This window comes from Barbus barbus (assembly GCF_936440315.1).
Source record: "Barbus barbus genome assembly, chromosome: 45".
NCBI classification, from domain to species: domain Eukaryota; kingdom Metazoa; phylum Chordata; class Actinopteri; order Cypriniformes; family Cyprinidae; genus Barbus; species Barbus barbus.
In genome coordinates, this window is record NC_136723.1 from 7,039,453 (window position 1) to 7,063,932 (window position 24,480).

The 24,480-nt window shown below is 37.8% G+C and overlaps 1 protein-coding gene across 8 annotated transcripts; it reads left to right on the forward strand.

Annotated features, from left to right (window-relative positions):
* Nucleotides 1-13: 13 nt before the first annotated feature.
* mrrf (mitochondrial ribosome recycling factor) lies at nucleotides 14-19,853 on the forward strand. 8 transcript variants are annotated; one of them, XM_079408373.1, is made up of 8 exons: nucleotides 14-115; nucleotides 1,223-1,273; nucleotides 3,861-4,045; nucleotides 4,372-4,524; nucleotides 7,505-7,623; nucleotides 11,086-11,177; nucleotides 14,888-15,047; nucleotides 16,274-17,107. In XM_079408373.1, the coding sequence occupies exons 3-8, from the start codon at nucleotides 3,877-3,879 to the stop codon at nucleotides 16,349-16,351; spliced, it is 771 nt and encodes a 256-aa protein (XP_079264499.1). In that variant the 5' UTR covers nucleotides 14-115; nucleotides 1,223-1,273; nucleotides 3,861-3,876; the 3' UTR covers nucleotides 16,352-17,107. The 8 variants fall into 8 exon arrangements, with proteins under 8 accessions (XP_079264499.1, XP_079264501.1, XP_079264495.1 ...); XM_079408374.1 differs by having other exon boundaries at nucleotides 24-125; XM_079408371.1 differs by having other exon boundaries at nucleotides 25-125; nucleotides 1,223-1,343.
* The last annotated feature ends 4,627 nt before the right edge of the window (nucleotides 19,854-24,480 follow it).

Consider the following 24,480-nt stretch of genomic DNA (forward strand, 5'->3'; position numbering starts at 1 on the left):
AACAACCTGTTTTGATGACGCACAACACTAAAATGTGATGACACGTGCCCTTGAGCTGCCCATGTACTGTACTACAAGCCATGCCTGCGAAGACACATTTTTCTACATGAGGAAAGTGAGTACGTGTGAGTTACACTTGTGTTGTTTATTACATTAGCGGGGTTAATTTATTTGTACTCGCTGTGTTTGTAGCGATGTGTGGGTTTGATTTCTGTAGTGTTCCTAATGTACCGTTAGCCTAGCAGCTTAGCACTGCTCTGACAGATGCTTGGAGTACATTTGTTTTGTACTACAGTGTGCTAATGCACACTTCACTTGAGGTCGAAAGAACAGCCTGTCTGTGCTGAAAACAAGCATGGAGAATTCGTGTTCCTTGTAAATTATTGCTTGGAAACATTGTTATTAATACCACAGGGCATAAATAAATGGAAAGCTAAGGAAAGCACGTGTTGTTGTTTTAGTTTCAGAACATAATATCCATATATCAATGATATAGTTTGCCATACTAAGATGAGTTATTTAACTTTTTCACCAACTGTTCTTTAAATGTTCACTTTTTAGCGTTTTCCTCTCATAAAATGATGGATCATAAACTTACAACCGCTTACTTCTCATCACTGTATGGAAAATACAATAATATTTAATTAGCTATAGGTTTTAGATTAAAAAAAAGAAACGGGAAAATAACCTGAATGCACCGATCATATATTATATAAATGAAAATAAAAGCATTTCAAATGATTAAGAAATAGGACAAATGTAAAATAAACACTTTTATAATGATTATATATTATAAATAACTGGACATGAGTATTATTTTTTTTGCAGCAACTCTGTATTTTAAGGCTGTTTAATTGTCATTATATATTTACCTCATTTTATTTGATTTATTCATCATTTATAAATGTAATATTTAACAATAACAATTAATTTATTCTAAAATACAATTCTTAAATTCTTAAAAATAACTGTATTGCAAGGTTTTTTAATTAAAGGCATAGTTAACCTAAAAAGGAATATCATGTCATTATTTATTCACTCATTTCATCTTGCTGGTTAAACACACAAGAGAATTTTCACAGAATGTACATGATGCTCTTTTCCATACAGTTCAAATGAATGGTGACCAATTGTTGTTAAAGGAATAGTTCACCCAAAAATCATTCTGTGATTCTCTGTGACCGGAGTGGTGTGGATTACTTGGTGTGGTTGTTTTTATCAGCTGTTTGGACTCTCATTCTGACGGCACCCATTCACCTCAGAGGATCCATTGGTGAGCAAGTCATGTAATGCTAAATTTCTCCAAATCTGACAAAATCTTATACATCTTGTATGACCTGAGGGTGAGTACATTTTCAGCAAACTTTCATTTTTGGGTGAACAATTCCCTCAACAACCCTTGATTACCGTTCACTTACATTGTAAAAGAGCAGCATGAGCGTTCTGCTAAACACCTCCTCTGATGTGATCAAAAGATGAAATGAAGGTGAATAAATTAGGGTAAATAAATAATGACATGCTATTTCTTTTTGGGTGAGTTATGCCTTTAATTAAAAAACAGTTACTGCACAATGTCAATTCCGAGCAGTGGCTTAAACATCATGAAATCCAACCACTGGTTTACATTACTGCAACCAAACCGATATGCAACACTGTCTCAGTTTTTACAGTAAGAACTTTAAGAGCTCACACTGTAAACATTTCTTTCATGAGGTGAGCTCACGCAATGAGGGTATGCCAACCGCTCTCATTCCTACCGGTTTAAATCAAACGGCAGCGCACTGTAACCCACAGACCACCTGTGCAACAGTTTTTCTGCTTGACGGCCTCTCTAAAAACCGCCATCACCTCTTTCTCCATCCACACCCCGTGGACCAAAACACCCGTGTCAGACAACTCCCATCTCCTACGGATGACAAGAAGAGTCACGCTTCTCAGTTTTTGATCTGCGTCTAACCAGAACAGCTGCGTCTCCCATTGAACCTGCAACAAGCATCATCAAGGGCCGATAAAAATCACAGCTTGTGCGTGTTTGGGGAAAAGCTGCAGCGGCTGCTATTAGACCCGTGCCACAGAGTTATCTTTATCACAGCGACTGTAAAAACACACAGCCAAAAACTTGTTTCAGTCTCTATCCTTTAGAGAAGCAGAAGCCGGGCTGTATTTTGACTAGCGGGATACCTCACGCTAGACAAAACAAAGAAGCAATGACAGAGGCGCAAGCAACCCATGAGCCGGCTTGTTCCAGAGCACCTGCAGAACAGCACTGTTGTTACAGTCCACGCTGATAAACAACCACCGTTTGAAGATTTATGCTACTAAATGAAGCAGCACGCACATTGCAGGACTCGGAGTCTCTGCTAATGAGCTGATGAGTTGAATCAGATGTGTTCGATTAAGGAGACATCCCAAATGTGCAGTGTTGGGGGACCTCCAGGACCAGGATTGAGGAGCACTGCCCTAACCCCGAGTATTAAACTCCGCACTGTTTGTGCTACGGACATGAATGATACGTCAAATCGTGCGGCTGCAGGGGAGTTGTGCTATTACTTTTCTAAGCCATCAGACTTACAGTTTTCACCTGGCGGACTATAAACAAGCTGGGAAAATATATAAACTTACATTGAAGAAAAGTCCTGAGACATATCAAGGGACTAGAATATCATAGAAACTCAGGGGCGGACTCTTGACTTGATCCAGAAAGAAACCACCCAGAACATGATAGCAACTTGATAAAAAACATACTAAATTGCTAAAATGCACATTTCAGGATTGTTTCATATATTCTATAAAACATTTTACATTTATATATTAATTTCATTCAAATATTTTAATAATTAAAACATGAATATTTTATGATAACAACACAATTAAAATGAAATGTAATTAGAAAAATTTAAATGAAAAAAAAAAATTATTGTTTTAAAGTAATTTGGCATATGGCATGGATTATGTTACATATATTACATATCATATTTTACATTTATATATTAATTTAATGAAAATATTTGTATAATTTAAAGATGAATATTTTAATAATAACAATTAACTAACACAACTAAAAAACAGTTTAATTAAAAACTCATAAAAACATCAAAATTCATGATTACTTGAATAAAGCCTTTGTATGATACTAATTAAAATTCATTTTTATATGTTTTGGATAAAAGTATATACCATAATAAATAAAAAAAAACACTTCTAAATAATTTTTTTTTTCTTCACCAAATCAAAGTAATGTGGTGCCACTAACATGCAGGAAAAAAATAAAACAGAAAATGATATCACAAAGAGGACCACCTCAGACCCTCATAACTGTTTGTCAATGTCAATACGTGTTTTAAAATAATTTGTAATTTGACCTTTTATGACAATAAGATACTGAAATTAATAATTAAATTAAAATGAGTATTCAATGTATTCAAGATGAAGGTGTTATGCACAGTAAAAATTACTTTTGAGTTATGCCTTTAAAAATGACAAACTTTTTATATAAAACCAACATACAGTAAGTTCATTTCTATGAACTTTGCACATACATTTTAAAGATGTTTAAAAAATTGTTCCTTTAGCTTGAACACAATTTGTTGTTTGTCATCCACATGTATTTGTTCTAATCACGCCATTTCAGAAAGTACAGCTATGCTGTTGAGTTCAGTTTGACTCTATTGATGAAACTAATGGTTAGCTTGTCTGTCTCTGTAAGGGTCTAGATTTTAGAGACGCCCCCTGGTGTCAGTATTGTGTTGTGGCTAATGTGTTTTACTTTTCTTTTTCTTATGTAGTATATATATTTCATGTAAAGTTGCTCTACGTGTTTATCTTCCTTGCATAAATATTTTTCTCTCCATTTGTTTTAGTATTGTGACCACAGACATGGCTTTGAGGCATCTTAACCTCCTGCGACCAGTACTGTGCAGATTTCTGCCCTCCGTTGTGAGGACCCAGCTGGTGACTAGTTCTAGAGTCCTCTCTCTGCCCCACGCGAGCTGTCCCGTTCTTCTGCCGAATTATGTCCGTCATTATGCCACAAAGAAGAGTAAAGGTGAGTGGAGCACGGCGGCTACTTATCCCTCACAGAACCACTACAAAGAACATCCAGCATAGGGGTAGGAGTAATATCGTGTTTGTTTTCCATAGCAGTGCTTGTTTAGGTTCACTCAAGTGGGCTTTGAGCCCATATGAAGGGAGGAGAAATTCCCTCATTCCCCATCTGACCTCCAAATCCTGCTTTCATTTGTAATTGCTAAGACAATCAGCCAGCATGCTGGCCACAGTCTTTCATTTCTATCTCCAGCTCTTCTTTTGAAGCCATCAGTGATGAAGACATTAATGTTTCTTTCTTCTTTTTTGTTGCTTTTTATATGTTAGCAAAAGCAAAAGGGCAGACAGCTAAAGTGAACATCAATGCGGCATTGGTGGAGGATATTATCAGCCTGGAGGAGGTGAAGGAAGACATGGTTGCTGTCCTGACTACTCTAAAAGAAGATTTCAGCCGCAACCTCAGCATTCGCACATCACCAGGTCAGGACCTTGTGCGACACCGACACACAGGCAATCGTGTGCTTTTTAACCCATAACTCATATATACTCAACTATTGTATATACCTTGTGCATCACATTCAAATACAAGACACAAGATCCAGTGCTTTTCGGTGTCACTGATTTCAACCTTGATGTGCCACGTGGTCTACATCAGTGCACTTAAGCTCCATTCCTGGAGGGCCAGTGTCCTGTAGACTTTAATTTAACCCACTTATCTGTAATTTGCAAGCAATTCACCACACCTTTATTAGCTTGTTTGGGTGTGTTTGGTTAGGGTTAAAACTGATCTCAGCAGGTTGTTGGCCCTCCAGAACTGGACTTTAAGGGCCCTGATCTACATTATCAATGTCACTGAGGTTACACAAGGCTAGAGGAGTATTGTGTTGCCTCGTCCTCCCATGAGGATCAATGCACGACGATCCACCTTTGCACGTTCTGGCCGTGACCATTGTTCCAAAAGGTGGGGTCACCCTGTTTGCGATCCTGCTTCCTGAAGTACATCCAGGTCAACCCCCGTTCACTCTAGCCCAATCCCAAAAGACCCAACAGTTGGGCATTTGGGACTTGTGGTTGTGGAGTCCATGTTCTTTCCTTTGACCTCTTGACCTCTGCCAGTCTTTCCCTCCCTGCTCCTTGATCCAGTTTGATTCCATGGAGCGAATATGGAAGATCAGCGAGATAGCAAAATGAAATGACGTTCTTTTAAGCAAATGACGGAATCATCTGGATCTAGTTAAGCAGCAAGTTTATTATGAAGGACAGAAGAATCACCTTGGCCGAGGGAACGAAGTTGCGCAGTGCAGGATTAATGTGGTGATCTGGTGTATGGGCACACAACATGAGGATTACGGCCTGTCGGTCTGTCATCTATAGGATAGACCGCTTATGCTTGGATCTCCGCAAATATACCTTCTCTTGTCACGACATTTGTATTTTCTCCAAATCGGTTCCCATCGGTTCAGTGTTTCCAACAAAGGGCTCAAACAGCCATCATATTGGTGGTTCTTCTGCAAGAAAATAAATCTAAAATTAGGCCAGTGTTGCTTCTGAGTATTGTCTAACCTTTAGGTTTTTGAAACAGAGAGGGCAACAGGTGGTACCATGACCAGGAAGAACCCATTTGGCTAATAGCTTTCCCTGTAAAACTTCAATGTTTTTTAGTGGCGGAAACAGCAATATGTTTCATGGAAGCGTTAGCAGATGTGAAGGCTTCCAGGTAGCACACATACAATCTGAGGTGGGATCTTGGCCCAATTTGAGATGGAGGTTTGGGAAAAGTGCCATTACTTCAACCACTAATGACTCGTTTCCACTGAGCGGTACGGTTCGCTATAGTACGGTACGGTATGCAATTATGTCCGTTTCCATTGTCAGAAGTTGTGCATGGTACCAAAATGGTTACCACTTTTGTGGTACCCATTCGTTGGGGTACCTAGCACAGCAAAGGGTACCAAAAGGGTGGAGCTAAACTCACTGCAGAAGTTGATTGGTTTACTAGAATCATTACTTGTGTCTGATACAAGGGGATAAAGCTTCTCCTTCTCGTTCCACTGCTGTGTTCTGCTTATTACATCAGAGTGCGCAAATACACACACAAAAAATATATAAGTGTATTTATACTTTTATATTTTCACACAGACAATAACCGTTTCCCAATATGACTTCTTGTGGACTTGTGAAACGTCATTGCCCAAAAACCCGCGTAATTTTCGAAATATTACTGTTGTTCTGTCATGAAATGTAGTTTTAAGAGTTTTTCAGCTGTTCTCCAGTCTTTTAGAAGTGTGGGATAAAGTAAGGTAAGACTGGGGACAAAGGGCGGGAGACAGAAACGTTGCTGTGTGAGGTAAGGCAGATGAGGGAAGGAGACATGCTGGCGAAATGTTCTGGTTTTCTGTCTGGAGCGAAAGGATTGGGTGCTTTCATCCCTCAAGGAAAGTGAGACATGTCGTCACAACAGACATCGAAAGGTGCCTCTTCTTTTTGCAACCTTTCTTTTTTTGTTTAAACTGGTTGGGAAAGGATACAGAATGCATGCAAGCATCTAGTTGACAGACAGTGAAGGTTGTTATTGCATTGTTTTTCTTGAAGGGATAGTTCACCCAGCCTTACATCTTTCCAAACCTGACATTCTTTGTTCTGTGGAATTTTTAAAAATGTCTCAGTTTTTTTGTACATACAATGGTACGTACAGTGTTGTTTTGGGCCCTAATGACTTTCATTGTACGAACAAAAACAGTTGAAAAATCCTCGAGTTCAGAAACATTATTTTTCGGTTCATGCATTTCCTGAGAATGGAACCCATGACCTTGGTGTTGCTATTGCCTTTACTCTTTGAGTTTCAGCAACAATGCACAACATCTTGCTTACTTTCCATTTTTGTCGCAACTCACTGGATAGCTTTCATTGGTCCAGTATCCCATGGTTACTAACTGTATATCAAACATATCATATACAGTCTGATTAATTGTGATGTTCGATGCTTTCAGTCAAGACAAAAATTTAGCTTAAAGTAGTTAGGGCACAAATTCTCACTATTAACTAGTTGCTTTTAAGCATGCCTATTACTAGAATATTGGTTATTTATTAGGACTAATAAAGCACATATTAATGTCTTATTCTGCGTGATGACTGTATTTTAGATCTCTTAATCCTACCTCATCCCTAAACTTAACGTCTACCTATTAATAAGCAGCAAATTATGAGTTTATTGAGGGAAAAAGTAGTAGTTAATAGTTAATAGTGAGAATTGGTCCCAAACTAAAGTGTGACCAAATTTTCCTATAACGTTTAATAAGAAGGAGGTGTTATGAAAGTATGACGTTTTAACTGGTGTATTGCATGTTTATTGCTATGTTGTGTTTTTTTTCTTTTTTAATTGGCAAATGGTTGAATAACTCACTTTAAAATTGTGGAGAAACACACTGGTTAACAAAGGATTGTGTTCTTGTGTTCTCAGGTGCACTGGACCACATTACAGTCACCACAAAGGATGGCAAATTTCCACTCAACCAGCTGGGCCAGATATCCATGAAGTCTCCTCAGCTACTTGTGGTCAACATGACTGGCTTCCCAGAGGTACAGAACCAAACTACGGATGGCTTCCTAGCAGAACTTCTCAGTTCATATTGCTGCATGCAATGTCAAGCACACACACCAAAAACACACTGTTTCTCCTACTGAAACCTGAGTGTGATGGACTCTTTCCAGCCTGGTTTCAGAGAAATTGATTGATTGTTGGGGGAAGCCCTTTGTTCTTGGAGAACGATTGAAACGTAGGCCAAGACTCTGCGGTTAGCTGTCAGGCCAGGAAATGACCGCAAAGTGGCCTCTGGAACTTAGACCTGAGTTAATGTGTGATATCTCTCTCTTTTCGGTGTCTTTCTGCCTTTCTACACATTATGTGTCGGTGTCTTTCTGCTTTTCCTCTCCTCCTCCTCCCGTCACCACACTCTCTCCATTGATATATATAAGTTCTTTCTGCCTGATGTTCAGATAACCCTAATGAGATTAATGCTCTCACTTCTTGGCCTATGTCCACTCAATACCAAAGGCTCTGGTTTCCTGGTGGCTCTAAAACCCACCAATCTACTTTCGTCATCCATCCTGGGAGACTTCAAGCCAAAGATTGCATGTATGTAAGGGATAATGTACAGTCAACCAGACATTATTGCAAAATAAACCTTGACAGGATGATCAAAACCAAAGCACAGGGGTTTTGCATCACCCTGAAGGTGATACATGGTTGCTTTAAGCTTTGGCAATTAAGAAAAATAGTCCATTACAACATATCAGTTGATCAATAACACTCCAATAATATTACAATATTAATTTATTATATGACATATTATATTGTATTTTATTACATTCGGGGATGCACATAAGTGGTGTGCAGGTGTGTATGTGCGACCAAAATAAAAAATGCACTGAGTAAATAAATTCAGACCACTCATTTGCATACTGACATGGTTGACAGCTGTTAATGCACAATCACCGTTTTATATCGACTAATTATAACACTGTATAAGATTTCCATTCAAACTGAAGCATAAATCTATACTATACGCTGCCGGTTTCACAGCAAGTTGCAAAACTATGAAATTTCATTTACTTTTACAGCGCATATACTTACTTGCCAGCAACTCGCCAAAATAAAAGCTTGCTGATTTTAGATTTTAAAATGCTAAAAAATTATATGAAAAAAAAAAACAATAATGAAAATGTATTAACATTGTATTTTTATGTGTACTATAAAATAATTGTTTTTATTCAATACTAACTTTTTATTTTAAAATATAATACTATTGTCACACTTTGTTTTGTTTATTATTTTATTAATATTTCACACTATGTGCGGTGTGAGCACCAAACCAAATCTCCAGGTGCTCTCATGAGAACCAGACGGAAAAATGTATGTGCATCCCCGATTATATTATATTATATGCTGCCATGGACAGCATTGAAATATACAGATAAGAAGTCGTTATACAAAAACAACTGTCCAATCAGAATCAAGCATTACAGAGAGCCATGTAATGAATACAGAAATTCCTTTTCCTTGTGTTAACAACAGCTGGGGTGGCACGTAATGTTATTGATCTAACAATTAACCATTTGCAAATGGGTTTGCCTTTCTATTCATCACCTCTATATTAACATAATACTAAAAAAGACCCTGCACAGTATTAAGGGGTCAGTTTTTATGCTCAGATGACCGTAATATCATATGCGGCCGTTTAGGGTGTCAGGAAAAACTGGCCATTACCTAACAGGCCTGCAAAAAAACAACACAGAGGTGACTGGCCTGGGCCGAAAGCAAACAGCTTCATGATTGTTCTAATCCATTACCCACTTTCTGAGAAGAGGCTGTTGTTTTCCAGTCATTCATTAAAGGGCCAGAGAAGGTGCAGCCTTGTTGAGAAACCCCAGTGGCTGTTGTGTGTTATGGTGCAGACAGCAGTCATTAGCTTTCGCTGTCCGTGTCCCTGTGTGGTATCCAGGATCATTAAGAAAGTGAGTTTGTTTTTAGCCCACAGTTTCTCAAGCTGACTTTGAACCCTCTTCTCTTTTTAATCACAAGTATAGAGGGTTACAGGTTTTTTTCTACTAACCAGAACAATACTGGTTTTACCGTAAAACTATGAACCACCAGGAAGTAATGATGGATGGCGATCAGAGAGAGATTGCACGCACACAATGCCTGTAAGTGAGTCAGACAGCACAAGAAATGCACATTAACATTAGAGGAATGTGTGTACAGTACATGCGTGTGTACTTTTTTGCCTGTTTCTTGTTTGGTGAAGAAAAAGGTTAACTATATGAGTTAAAATCTTATAGTTCCATTATTAATTCATACAACACAATTCTGTGTTGAATATGTATCTTTATTTAGACACTGTCATATGAATAACCAGTCAGTAAATAGACTGATATTAATTGCATGAAACTAACCATTTTTTTTCATTACTGCGATATAAAATGTATTACCTTCAAACAGGACAAGTCATTCAAAAATCACTCACGGTTGTCAGTTGTGTTCTCTGTTAAACGATTAACTGTTTTAAATATTCACTGTTTTACTGAGTCTGATTCAGAGGCCGTATACACACTGCAGCTAAATTCAGTTCACATTTTAGTGCTTAATCCTCTTCTGTACACACACACTTCAGTAATTTATGGGGGTGACAACCACATTCTACAACCGAATTGATTCCTGAACAAGTCAGGTAGTGACTCTCCCTCTGCAAAGTAGCCTTTGGATACCAAACATGTGAGACGATTGACACCATGCCAAGTATTTACAATTTCAAGATTGAGTTCTGTTCCGTACAAACACAAAACAATAATTTAGGGGATTCAGTCCCATATTTAAATCCGGTTGTCACTCCTGAAACTTGTGTATGCAAAACAAAATATTTCACACAAAATTAAACATGCAATGTGGTAATGGGAGAACTTTATATCAAACTACTGTTCTAAACGTTTGTTGTTGCATGCTTCTTCACATGCTGTTTTAAGTAATAATAGGCATATACAATATATACTATGCAGTATGCACTAGTATACCAGTCTAAACAGACTAAATCCACTATGATGTATACATACTAGACTGCCTGCACACAAGTTCAGAGTGTAATCTCAGGCTAGTCTGGACACAGGAGTTGTAATAGGTTATGAGGTGAACAGGCAGAAACCCCCGACACAGGGTCACGGTGGGTCATCGCCCTGCACTGAAACCTCTCAGCTCCGTCCCATGGGATCAGGCGCTGACAGCGCCCCGCGGCGCTTCCTACACCACACACTCCACCCCTCTGCCCCGCTCTCTGGAGCTCCATCATGGGGAGATGCTGCCCAGCTCCTTCTGGATCAAAGGGCCCAGGGTCGGGGTACTCCACTGATCTTGAAGGGGGCAGTCTAGTGAGATATGAGGGTTGGAGAGATGCAAAGGGTGTGTGAAGGTTTGCAGCAGGTACTGCAAGCCCAGCTGGCTGTCATTAACGTGTGTGTGTGTGTGTGTGTGTGTGTGTGATGTGTCCTCAGGCCATGGCAGCTGTCACCCGTGCCTTACAAGACAGCAGCATGGGACTCAACCCGGAGGTGGAGGGCACCATCATCAGGGTGCCTGTTCCCAAGTGAGTGTTTTACCGCCCAGGGCCTGAATCCCCATGACCACTCTCACCTTTCCTTTTAACAGCACTTTCTACAAGCTTTGTTTGCTTTCACTCAAGTTCCTGTCTTTCGGTCTCATTCTTATCCTGTTTGTCTGTACAATGCTAATGTCTCTTTAATGTGTTAATGTAGCTTGCTAAGGCATGCATCACCATTGCTTTAGGACATTTTGGTTTTAGAAGGAATTTGGGCCCTTTTCTTAAATTAAGACTGGAGTTAATGTTAAGACTTTCTAAGTCTTAAGACCGGAGACCACCTAGACCAACTGAAAACCTGCTTGACTGGGCTGGGAGACCAGCTTAGGCTGGATTTAAAGGGGTCATATGATGCTATTTTAAAGATAATTATTATGTATATTTGGTATAAAAGAATATGTTGACATGCTTTAATGTTCAAAAAACACATTATTTTTCAAATTCATTCAAATTCATGTTCATTATTGTAGTTCCTCTATGCCCCACCTCTCTCAAACACGTCACTTTCTTCAAAGCCCCTCCTTCCGACAAGCAGTCTTCTCTGATTGGCCAACTGACCCGGTGCATTGTGATTGGCCGAACACCACAAGCACGTGTCGGAAATGCGCGTGCCCTTACCATAATCGCAAGCTTCAGCCTTCAAGTTAGTTTTATCAGTTCAAGTCCGAAAGGGGAACAGTCGCATGACAGACGCAGTGATGATGCTCGTATGTATTTGCAGTACACAAGCCGCGGGTTAAGACGATTTCTGACGGGCTGTACACTCTGCTGTGATGTGACCCTGTTCCCCTCACACACACACTCACACACACGACGCGTTACACGCAAAACTCTGCATTTGAACAGTCAATAGCAAATACTTAAACTAATAACAAAACATACTTGCAGTCTCTGATTCAGAAGCGCCAGATTGTCATAGCATAGTTGGAATTGTCAATTGACCCTTTTTTTTTTTTTTTTTTTTTAGAAATCGCCTTTGTGCATAGCCAGCCTTATACTCTACTACTAGGTTCACGAAACTGTCGTCCATAAAATGCGTAGCACAAATTCTAACATTTGGGTTGTGCTGTTCTGTTGTAAACAAATTTTAACCAATGATTCCTAAATGCATCTACTTTCAGAAGGCCAAATAAAGTGCTTTTGCTTTCACATAGAAACACAGCGTCTCCCTGACATGGCTGCATCAACACTACTGTGCTTACTGAAACCACGCCGCCTTTCTTTGTGTGAACATTTGGGCGGCATTACGCAAATATTTCCACATCGTGACGTAGACGTGGGGGCGTGTTTGAATGAGCCGTTTTAGGGGCGTGGACGAGTCTTTTATAAAGAATATCTCTTTGGATTTTGAGACTTGTAACACTCCAAAGAGAAAGGGAAACTTGAAATCGCACCATATGACCCCTTTAACTATTTTCAGCAGGTTGAAGGAGAGCCTCTTTTCACTAGGGGTAATAAACAATCACCCTAGGAACAATGCAGAATAGGGCTATCACTAACAATTATTTTGGTTATCGTAGGGTGACCATATGGTCCATTTTTACGGGACGCGTCCTTGCCAGGATTTCTATATTGCCTAAAATATCCAGGTTTTGGCTGTTTGCACTTTGCATATCGATCGTTGTATGACATTCACGAGAGCTATAGAGAGCAGACAGCTCCTTATGCATTCGAATCGCTCTTGCGGTACTTTGGTGTCATACAATGATCGGTGCGCAGTGACGCTTCAAGTCGAACGAACGAACAAGTCACCTTTATTTATATAGCACTTTTAACAATACAGATTGTGTCAAAGCAGCTTTACAGTATTAAATAGGAAAATACTGTGTCAATAATGCAAAAGGACAATAGTAAACACTCAATTTTCAGTTTAAGGCAGTTCATCATTGAATTCAGTGATGTCATTATCCAGCTCAGTTCAGTTTAAATAGTATCTGTGTAATCAAGTCAACGATATCTCTGGAAATGAAGTGTCCCCAACTGAGCAAGCCCGAGGCGACAGCGGCAAGGAACCAAAACTCCATCGATGACCGAATGGAGAAAAAAACCTTGTGAGAAACCAGGCTCAGTGGGGGGGCCAGTTCTCCTCTGGCCAGACAAAACCAGCGGGTTGTTCCATGCTGCAGCAAAGTCAGATTGAGCAGAGGACTCATCTACACATTGCTTTGATCGTTCTCTGTAGATCTCACCTTCTCACGCTCCATGATTGGTCTATGTACAGTACACGCATGTTATTGGTCAAACTACTTTGGATGTTTTAGGCAATATAAAAATCCTGGCCAGCACGTGTCCCATATAAATGGCGCATATGGCCACCCTAGGTAATCGAGTAATCGGCTGATTATTCTGATAATTTTTTTGTGGTAATAAAAATAGACCCAAGCGAACAATAGACTTTAAAATTACTTAAAATACACACATATATATATATATATATATATATATATATATATATATATATATATATATATATATATATATATATATATATATATATATATATATATAATAGCAATGAGGCAATAATCATTGGTTCAAAAAAAATATCAAAAGCAAGTACTCATATGGTTTTATTGAACAAAACAACGCTGCAGACCCCGTTTTACTTTGAAAACTACAGGGTTGCGTTTCAGTGTAAACGGACCAAAACGAAGTCTTTTGAAAACAATGGCATGGCTGCCAGCTGCACCTTAGCAACCACCCAGAACACACTATCAACCGCATAACCATTCCAAAGCAACTATTCAGAACACTCTAGCAACTGTATAGTAACACCCTAGGAACCACCTAGAACACTTTATCAACACCATAGGAACACCTTGAAAAACACTCAGAACACAGCATAATATACCAACTGCATGCTTTTCTTAATGTTTCTTTTTATCTCAAACCAGTCATATACTGTTCTTTTTCATCTGATACTGTATATATTTTCAGAATTGCTCTGGGAAAACTCGCCTGTTCTGTTAGTGTAATTTTTCATGTTCCCTTCTGTTCTCTGTACACTCACTTTTATGTGTGACACAAAGAAGCAAACGTAGCGGTCTTGAACCTCTGAGCGCCGCTGCTCTTCTCTGCCAAGCCAAAGAGTCTCGCCGCACGGCCTTCATTCTACAAACCACAAAACTGTTTGATTGCGAGGCCGCGCTGCATCTCCAGCTCCAGCTCCAGCAGCAGGTGCTCGTCTGGCAGCGTGTTAAGAGGGGCAGAGCGTCTCGCACGTAATCAGCGCAGCCTCCTCGCATGCATTTGCATTTCTAAAGAGCGGGAGGCTTGATTGGCTCTGAATCAGTAATTATGAACATTGTTTGCAGTAAACAGACACTACTCTTGGACTGTTTGCAAATGGCTGGCAGCAAAATGTCAATTATAAGATGGGGAAACTTCTACACCTACAGCAGAAATTGGGGCGAGAACAACAGTTTGTTGATTGTCAAACTTTTTTGTTTTATTTTGTATTATTTTTCTTTTATAGCTGTTTCTGGCTTGCAGCCGTATCATAAACACAGATTGTCTGTCATAAGCATCATAATATCAAAGTGTAAATAACAGTCTGGACTGTCAGATTTGTTTTTAATGTAGCTACTCATCCTCTAAATGTCATTTGGTCTAAAATTATAAATCAGCACAACTGATCTGAAGACGTTTCAGTGATTCTTACGATCTAAAATGAATTGGTTTAACCATTTGACTTCCAGGGTGACACGCGAACACAGGGAGAATCTGGTGAAACTGGCGAAGCAGTTCAGTAACAAGGCCAAGGATTCGCTGAGGAAAGTACGGACCAATGCTGTCACACGAGTGAAGAAGTCCAAAGAGGGGGTCTCTGAAGATACCATTCACTTGATAGAAAAACAGGTGAGACAAATGAGGATGAACTAAGAAATAAATAAATTACTAAATATTAATGATCAATTTTTATTTTATTAATATCAGTAGTAGTAGTAAAAAAAATTCATGTTTGATTATTAATAAATGAATATTAACTTGAAGGTATTGAAAGTAATTGTAGTACTAGTAGCAATAATAATAATAAATATTAATACTTGTTTATTAATAATAAATCCATGTACATTATTATTAGTAGTAGTGGTAGTAGTATCAATAATAATAAATAATGATATGTTTTAAATATTTTTTTATTATTAATAAATGCATATTCATTTCAATTGATTAAAACAACAACAATATAGTAGTAATACCTATTTTATTAATAATGAATTAATGTTTATTATCATTAGTAGCAGTAGTTGTAATTTTAATAATGATTTTTACCGTTTTTATTATTGTTTTATTAATAAATATTTTTTCAAAGTTGTAGTAGTAATAATTACTACTAATAATTCTAATAAAAATACAGTATTAATACTTATTTTATTAATAATTCATGTTCATTATTAGTAGTAGTAATAGCAGCAGCAGCAGTAGTTGTACTTGTAATAATTATGATTACCTATATTTTTAATTATTGTTTTAGTAATAAATATTAATTTCAAAGTAGTAGTAGTATCAGTAGCAATAATAATATAGCAATAATTTATTTCATTACTAATGAATGTACATTTACATTAATAGTAATAGTAAATAATTATAAATATTTTAATTGCTGTTTTATTCATTTTAATTAGAACGTTTTAGTAATAGTAGTATTAAATATATTAATATAATAATAATATTATTAATACTAGTCTTTTTATTAATAAATTAAAATAGATTATCACTAGTACTTTTAGTAGTTTCAGTTGTGTTAATAAAATAATAATTAAAATGTTAACAATTGTTGTTCTATTAATAAATAGCCAATAATTAGCAGCTAGTAGTAGTACTGATGCTAATGAATAGTTTGATTACTACTAATAAATATAATTTAGCATTAGTACTAGTAGTAAGAATAATAAATAGTAAAAACAATATATTAATAATTATTGTTGTATTATAATAAATAAATAAACCAACCAATAAATAGCCACAAGGTATTTTTTTGCAGTCACACAAATATGTAATTGTGTAAATATCGTATGGTATTCTTGTATAACTAATAGCCATATACATTTGTTCTGTCTTGTGTTCTCCAATATCTCCAGATTCAACAAATGGCAGACGGTTATGTGGCAGACATTGACAAACAGCTGGCCACTAAAACCAAGGAGTTACTCGGATGACAGCGAGGCCTTCCAGACTTTTATAACGCTATCATCAGGTCAAAGGCAGTCAGCTGTTCTTGTGACTGGAACAAACATCCCCCAGACAGAAAACAGTTAATGATCGTGGTGATGGAAGCAGTGAAGGTGGCGTTTTGGATGGTGTTTTGGTGTTTTTCTCATGCATAAACAAATGTTGGCGTGGCACGCCAGGGGTTTATGGTGCTTCTTGTGTTCACATCTCCAAACAAACAAACGCAGGACAAATGAAGTTTTAATGTGATTTGGGGTACTCCTCCTAATCAAAGCGATGCCACAAACGTGGTGTTTATAAAAGTCACCGCACTGAATGTAAACGCTGTGGTCTTTACAGGAGGCTGAAAGTCACAGAGGATGGAGAATGAGAGCACAAAGAAACATGCTGCCAACATTTGTTTCGCATTCACAATATCGGCCTAAAAATAGTCATTATGATCAGATCTAGCGATGTATACTGAATAAAATGCATCAGTTATTGTACTGGTGCTGTAGTCTGTGTGTCTACGTGTGTGTGTGCTTCGGCTTTTGAATCATATTTCCACATCAGCTGTTCTTTGTTCATTACTGTTGAAACTTAATGCCCAACATTATTCTAGAATGGCAATGTGAAATATATCTTCTACCACAACATTTCTGAATTCTCAGTGCTGAATACGGATTCTTATTGGTTGATGAATGTTCCAAGTTTTTTCAGATACTCTCTTTAAAATAAAAGGGGATTTTCACAGAAAGTGCTATAGAATAACCATTTTAGGTTTCTTGAATAATTTTAAGTGCACAGTAGCCATCTGTAACTAAAATTTTAACCAAAACAACCATTGTTCCTGAGTAAAGAACATTTGAATCATCAGAAGAACCTTTTCTCACTATAAAGAACCTTTTTTTGCGATGAAAAGGTTCTACACTTTTAAAAATTAAGGTTCTTTATTGGCATCAATGGTTCCATGAAGAACATTTAACATCTATAGAAATGTTCCAATGCACTTTATAGTGGAAAACGTTTCTTTAGATTATTTAAATGTTCTCAAATGACTTAGTGGTTATTTTAGGTTTACTGAAAGGTTCTTTGGGGAACCAAAGATTGTTTTGCATCACTGCGCAAAGCCTCATTTGGAACCATGCCAATAAAGATCATTAATTTTTCATTCAGGCTTCATATGACTAGCTGCAGGGTTTAAAACCCATTAAGATCTGATAAAAAAAAATTCTAATTGACTTCTTATCATTTCAACAGCTGGACAAAGGTGAATGGGGTAAATGCTCAGCCAGAAATGGCAATAACTTGACTAGTCAACAGGAACTTGGGCTGTTTCTAATCAGTTGCAACAAAAATGTAAAAAAAGTTTGCGATAAATATAAATGATAACGGTGTAATAGCCTACTTGACTTTAAAATGAAAACACACAACAGCTTTGTGTTTGCATTATCACCTCCTGGTTGCGAAATATTTTATTAATACAACATTCCGTCGTCAGTTTTTCCATTCATGTCCAACAGTATTTCTCGGCAGTAACCGAAAAGCATTGTCTCTAATGGAGGAAAACGTGGGGTCGCTAAATAAACAAAAGTTTAGGGGAGCTAGTTCGCAGACAGAGGAAATGGGCAGGTTTCCCCCGCTCCATATGTCAGCAATTTGGGGGCATTGTATACCTTGGCCTGAGAGAGAGGCTCATGATCGATGGAGGGGTGAAAATCCCGAGCCGAAAATTGCTTTCAGCTGATAGCTTCATTTCACTTGACATTTATCAAGTGGATTACTGTGTGTTTCTCTGTTTACCACTACCATGATGGAGAGGATTGCGATAGCAGCGGGGAGACCAAATGTTTTTCCTTCTGTGTCGCTGGAAATATATACATGTAAATTGGCTCTGTAAACTCTTGAATTGACAGTAAACTCGCATCGCAGAAATATATACGCTGCGTTACATGGACCGTCACCTCTCGACCCGTGTCGGAACGGGGTCAGTGCGCGCGCAAAATCAAAACTATACATTGCTATTAACCGAAGCAAGTGTCCAGCGGCATTTTCTGTCTTGCCGTGCAAAAACGCATGGAACTCTTCCTCTAGTTTGCATGCAAATGAGTTAGGACTGCACTGCATTATTCATCCTCTCAGTCTTGTGGCAATGCTAGAACACTGATGTGCTGGTTAGGTGGGAATATGAGCACTTTATAGACAACGGGGTCTCCAGCAAAGGAGCAGAGCGGTGCTATTATACTTTCCCTGTCCGCGTGCGCTGATTACGGTCCACGCACGCATCCGTACGCGTAGATAGTTACCGGGGGCCTCGAGAGCGCGTTTAATCACTTCAGTGGCACCGAATTGGCTCCCGCGCGCTCGACGCGTCCTCGCCTGAAGTGCGCGAGCCACCCCGACCGCCTCATCAAGAATCCAATCAGTTTAAGCGCGAGATGCACTTCGCTGGAGATGAAAAGAGATTTTCCGTCGGGATGTCGGTGCCATAAGGGCATGATCACTGCATATGCAAAGTGGAAGGGAAATTAGCGCGGATTCTCTTCCCTCTGATAGTCATGCATATATCAGTGGAGCGCCTTTTCTGGCAAATGCATTATTCATTCTTGATCTCTGGTCAATCTGAGCGCTTTTTAAAGAATTACACAACTTAATATGTGGCTTGCTTGTGAACTGCATTGTAATGCAGGCATGATGATAGCCTGCGTGAATGCGCGCTTAGATTTAACCGCCGCGTGCTCATGTCACTTCACACTTGACTTGGACTCCGAGCTCGCTGCTGTTATTCGATATCAGCCTAACAAACTTTTCCTCCCCGATCATTTATTATGCTGGCTGCGAGGAAACAGAATCGAAAGCTCTCTTTTTCATTTTAAACCTTTTTTCTAGCTTTCTGCACATTTATGGCATCTTTCAAGGTTCTTTATAAAGGAAAAATAGTTTTTTTAGATTATTAAAATGTTATTTACACTAAGAAAAAAATGGTTATTTTAAGAACTTTTCACTGAAAGGTTCTTTGGGGAACCAGGTTCTATCAAGACCTAAAAAAAGCTTTGGAGCCTTTTCTATTTTTAAGAGTGTTGATGGAACTTTTAATATTTCAAGAACCTTTAACAACCATGAAACCTTTTCATTGCACAAAAAGTTCTTTAAAGAGGAAAAAGGTTCTTTAGATTATTAAAATGTTCTTCACTCTAAGAAAAACAATGGTTATTTTAAAAACTATTCACAGAAAGGTTCTTTGGGAAACCAAAAATTGTTCTTCTAAGGAATCACGGCTAGATATACTGTACATATTTAAAAATATTTGAGTTTTCAATATCTAGTAGTTGCAATTTATACTTCTTGTATGCAGAAATGTGGTTGGTCATTTATTTCTTGCATTTGTTGAAAGTTCCAGTGACATTATTTGACTTGGGTTTTTTTCTTTGTGTTTACATATTTCCTAATGAAATTTGGAAGTTGGGACAGGACAGATTGATGAACCTATCCCTAAAAAAATGTCTCTATAATAATAAAAAAATAGATAATGAACTATGATTTGCTACTTGCTATTGCTAGTCAGGTTCAGGTGGTATTAGAGGAATTAAAGGGAGGGACATGTTCATTTTGGGGCCATTTGATTGGATAAAATGACAGATCAAACAGTTTTTTTTATATTAAATAATATATACTTAAAGCTTTATACATTGTTTTTCTTCTTCTTCAAGTGTAAATGGCTTAATTTTATGACCTTTTGCTCATTTTTACACCCTAAGCTTAGCTAAACTTTTATTGTTTTCCAAGCACTACAAATGTAAATCTAATTAATGTAAAACTATAGACATATTGAATTTAACATGGATGGAAATTAGACTGTGAGGGAGAGACTTACAGTCTTTAAAATCAGTTTTATGGAAAGTTACTCCATAAAAAGTAACTAATCACGTTAGTTACTTTTTATGGAAAGTAATGCATTATATTACTTTTGTGTTAGCTACTTTTAGTCACCTATGCTGGGCTTGCTTATTAATTTTTAATAACATAAAAAGTATTATTTTGTCAAAGGCCCTTTTACACCAAAAGTGAAATGAATAAGCCTCAGGCTGAAGGAAATGCTTTACTCCCATGAGGAAGTGGGGACAGGACAGGCGGACAGGAGAGCTGTCAGTGAATAAATGGAAAAACAAAGCAACTTGCATTACTTATTTGAAAAAGTAACTTGTAAGTAGAATTTTCTTGAAAATGTAAAAGTAATGCGTTACTTGACAAGTTAGGCTACTTTTAAAAAAAAGTAATCTGATTACCTAACTCGCGTTACTTATGTTACCCACAACACTGAGCCGATTTCATCAGCCAAACAATCGGTGTGTTGTTAAACAACAGCACAATCCATTGAACGCACTTACTTCAGCCTCGCTTTCATTCCTGTCATAAATTAAATATGGCTCACACCTGACTAAGATCTATTCTAGTTGGGATTTTAGTCTGTGGAAATAGTTTCCTTCCGGTTGCCCTCCATCCAACCTGAACGACTTAAACCTACGCTATATGTGCAATTACATCCCGGCTCAGGGTGTGCTCATTAGATGAATCCTATTGAACAGAAACGTCTTTGAGTTTGAAGTGGTTAAACTGTCATTTCAAATCGTCTGGACCTTGTGATTACCGGCACGGGAGGAATTATATATTTAGCTTTAAGTCCGTAGCGATTTCCTGCCCCTGTCTTGATCCTAAGTGACTGGAGCTCTAGATACCCCCATCTCCACGGAGTCTCGATATCCCCGCGGGAGGGCTGTAATCAACGGCTCAAAGCACGGAGAGACGCGAGATGAGGCGAGTGGGGGTCACAGCATAGGCCTACATGCGCGCATGCACAAAGCTGTCTGTGCTAAACGCGTATTATTCATAAGTCTTTACTGCACAAACGAGAAGGGAGGCACCTGCCGTGCAAGTTAAAGGGACACGCGACTGGGGTGAGAGGCCTCTCACTGAGCCCGTGATCACTAGTGACAGTGCCACTAATGCCGAGAGGACTGAAAGTGGACTGTAGTTCGGTGTGACTGCTGTCTAAGATTTCTCAGCCATAGCATCTAAAAATACACTTTACTTAAGGAATTTGAGGTGGTTGGAGTCTCACACATTGACTAAAAATAAAGATTCCAAAAAGGGGTTTTCGAATGATTTTGGTTCCGAAAAGAACCTTTCAGTGAATTGGGGCCGGTTGCATAAACGGTTTTCCTCAAGACTGGTCATAACTTTTTTTAATTCGGTTATGAAAAAGGCAGATTGGTCTTATTTGTATTGGAAAAGTAAGACTGATTACGCCTTGGCAACTGCCAGTTAGTCAAGTTCTTAAGACACAGTCTTAACATGGTGGCTAAGTTTATGCAACTGGCCCCAGTTCTTAAAATATTGTTTTAAAAAATAATGTGAAGAACATTTTAGTAATCTAAAGAAACTTTTATCCACTGGGAAGGTTCCATGGATGTTAAAGGTGCTTCACTGAACCATTAATGCTAATAAAGAATCTATATTTTTAGTGGCATAAAGTCTGGTCAACTTTGTAGCGCATTAACTGCCACAAGAATGCATGTAAAGCAACCAACCACATTGTATTTAGTTTTTATGAGTCCTTCAGAGGAGGTTCATCTGAAAGACTAGCCAGCATAGAAAAGTCATTTTTTGTGTGTGGAAGAAATCGGCGCAAATCAGGAAAGATCTTAGATCTATCAACGTGCCAAGTTCTTAGTAAATCTAGCCTCTTTCCAAATCCAAAATTATTGATTAGTTATTGACTAGTTTCAATTCAGTGACTAAAAATATCAAGTGGTGCAACTAGAAAGTAATGCCATATTTTCCTTACACTGCGAGTGTACACATCTAATACACATTATTTAACAAAAAAAAAAAAAAAAGATTTTGTATGTTTTTCAAGGAATTTTTTTTTTATTCATTATTAATTCTTTATTATTATGACATGTTAAGGAATCACATCATGACATTTTAAAAACGGAAAAAAAAATGGTCTATGCATAAAAATGTAATTATGTGATATTTTAGTTGATTTATTGATCTTGACAGACAGTCATAATAAGGGTCTGCTCGGTCCTCTCCATGATCATTTCCTGTTTTTTTGTTGGTTGTTGTTTTTTACATGTCACTGGACCACGTGACTGATTTTTTTTGTTTTTGAACTTTGTTAAAATACTTCAAGAATTAGATTTTTAATCAAGTTTTTCTTCACTGTGATATCAGGATGGTTGTATCACGGTTATATATTTTTGGCAAATTTTGATACATCCTCTATAGATACAAGTCTTTGTATTTTTAGATAAATTAATAAATAGGACAAAACATGCCATATGCTAATTAGTTATAATGCAAAATTAGTCATAGGCTAATGCCCCCCAGAGTTCAATGCCTTCAGACAGCAGACTCATGATGCCTTACAGAACCCCTGCTAAGTCACAAAGAATAAGGATTAATGCATCTGAGTCCAATACATGATAAGGTTCATTAAATAGAATTGTCTTTTCGAGGGAAAATGCATGGAGTGGACAGGAAGTCTACTAATCTGTAACCTGATGCGCAAGGAAGGAAGGACTCAGGAACCAGCCTTCAGAGCTTTCACCAATCATATTCATCACAGAACCCAGTCCAGCCTCATTAGACCACAGCGCTGCACTTAACTAAACATCTTTTCCATAAAATAAATGCTTCCAGGTTACCCTCCGAGCAGGTCGTGCTCGCATCTGATCTCAATTACCACCGTGCAGCGGTCGAGGCCCAAGCCCAGCCAACGGCGCAGTGTTGGACCTCTGAATTCACCAGCTGAACGCCTCAACTATGGCGTACATACGTCCTGTATGTCACATTAAACAATGGGGGCTGGGGGTCTTATTGAATAATTGGTTCCTCACGGGTTCTTTCTTGAGGAATATTAATTACAAGATGGTTAAAACCTTTTTGGGGTCTTTGGGTGAGCGTGGTGAGGGGAAGTGAGGCCTAGTGCAGCGACGGTGCACCGTTTGATGGGTTTAACTGTCATTTTGGGAGGAGATCGGACATTTGGTTTGTAGCTCAAGAGGAGGCATTTCTCGTAGAGGGTTGAGAATTTCATGTGGATTGAGGTTTTGGCAGTGTTTCCTAAATTATTAGAGTCTTTCAGCATTAATTTTTCTTACGGTCGCTGGAAATGAAGAAAACTAAGAGCTGCACTGCATATGCTTTCTGCTGGCACAGGAAAAAAAAAACTTGTTTTCTCTCAAACAGGACGCCAAAATACAAAAAAAAAAAGCGGAAAGAGTTTGTTTGTCTATGTCTCCTGTGGTCCTTTGATCCTTAAAGACGCATATCATTCTTTCGTCTTTTTAGTCTCGCTGTGGTTAGTCTTAAAAGCAACAAAGGCTTCATTTGAATGTGTTTGTTAGGAAGGAGAATGAATATGCAATTGTAGCCTCCTGATTTAGACAAGACTCCACCATGTGGCAACAGACAGAACAAGCCTCTCGGCTAGTCATCTCTTATCAATTTTAGTATTTTGTTCTGATGCAAAGATGACTAAATCATGTTTCGGTGGTCTGTATTCAACAACTTTCTTTTTTTTTCTAAAAAAATAAATATTCTATACATTAAGCAGCAAAAAAAGTACATAAACAAAACATTGTTTAGGCATAAGATATTGTAATTAATACATTTAAAACCATGTTAATTTTATTATATTTTAAAATGATTTTACTTTTATTCCAGTAAACGTATAACATTGAAAACATGTCAACTTGCTCCTGACAAAAATAAATAAATAAAAAATACTCCTTTGTGTTGTCCTGAGAATACAGGTCAACCTTCACTTAAAATATATACCGTAATTATAGTTGTTGATTGTCTGAATGTCTGCTAGTGTAGTTTTATTGTTTTCAGTATATCCCAGCTTTAGCAAAAATCTGAGTTTTCAAAGAGGATTATTTGTTTTGTACATTTTTATGAAAAAAAAAATTTTTTTAAATAAAATTTTGCCCATAATAATAGCAGAAGTAAATTATTATTATTATATAGTAGTAAACATTATGGAAACTAGTAAAAGTTTGGCTAACCAAATATGTTTGGTAGAAGTTTATGTGCAAAAATGCTGAAAAACAGTCATTTTAAAAGTTCA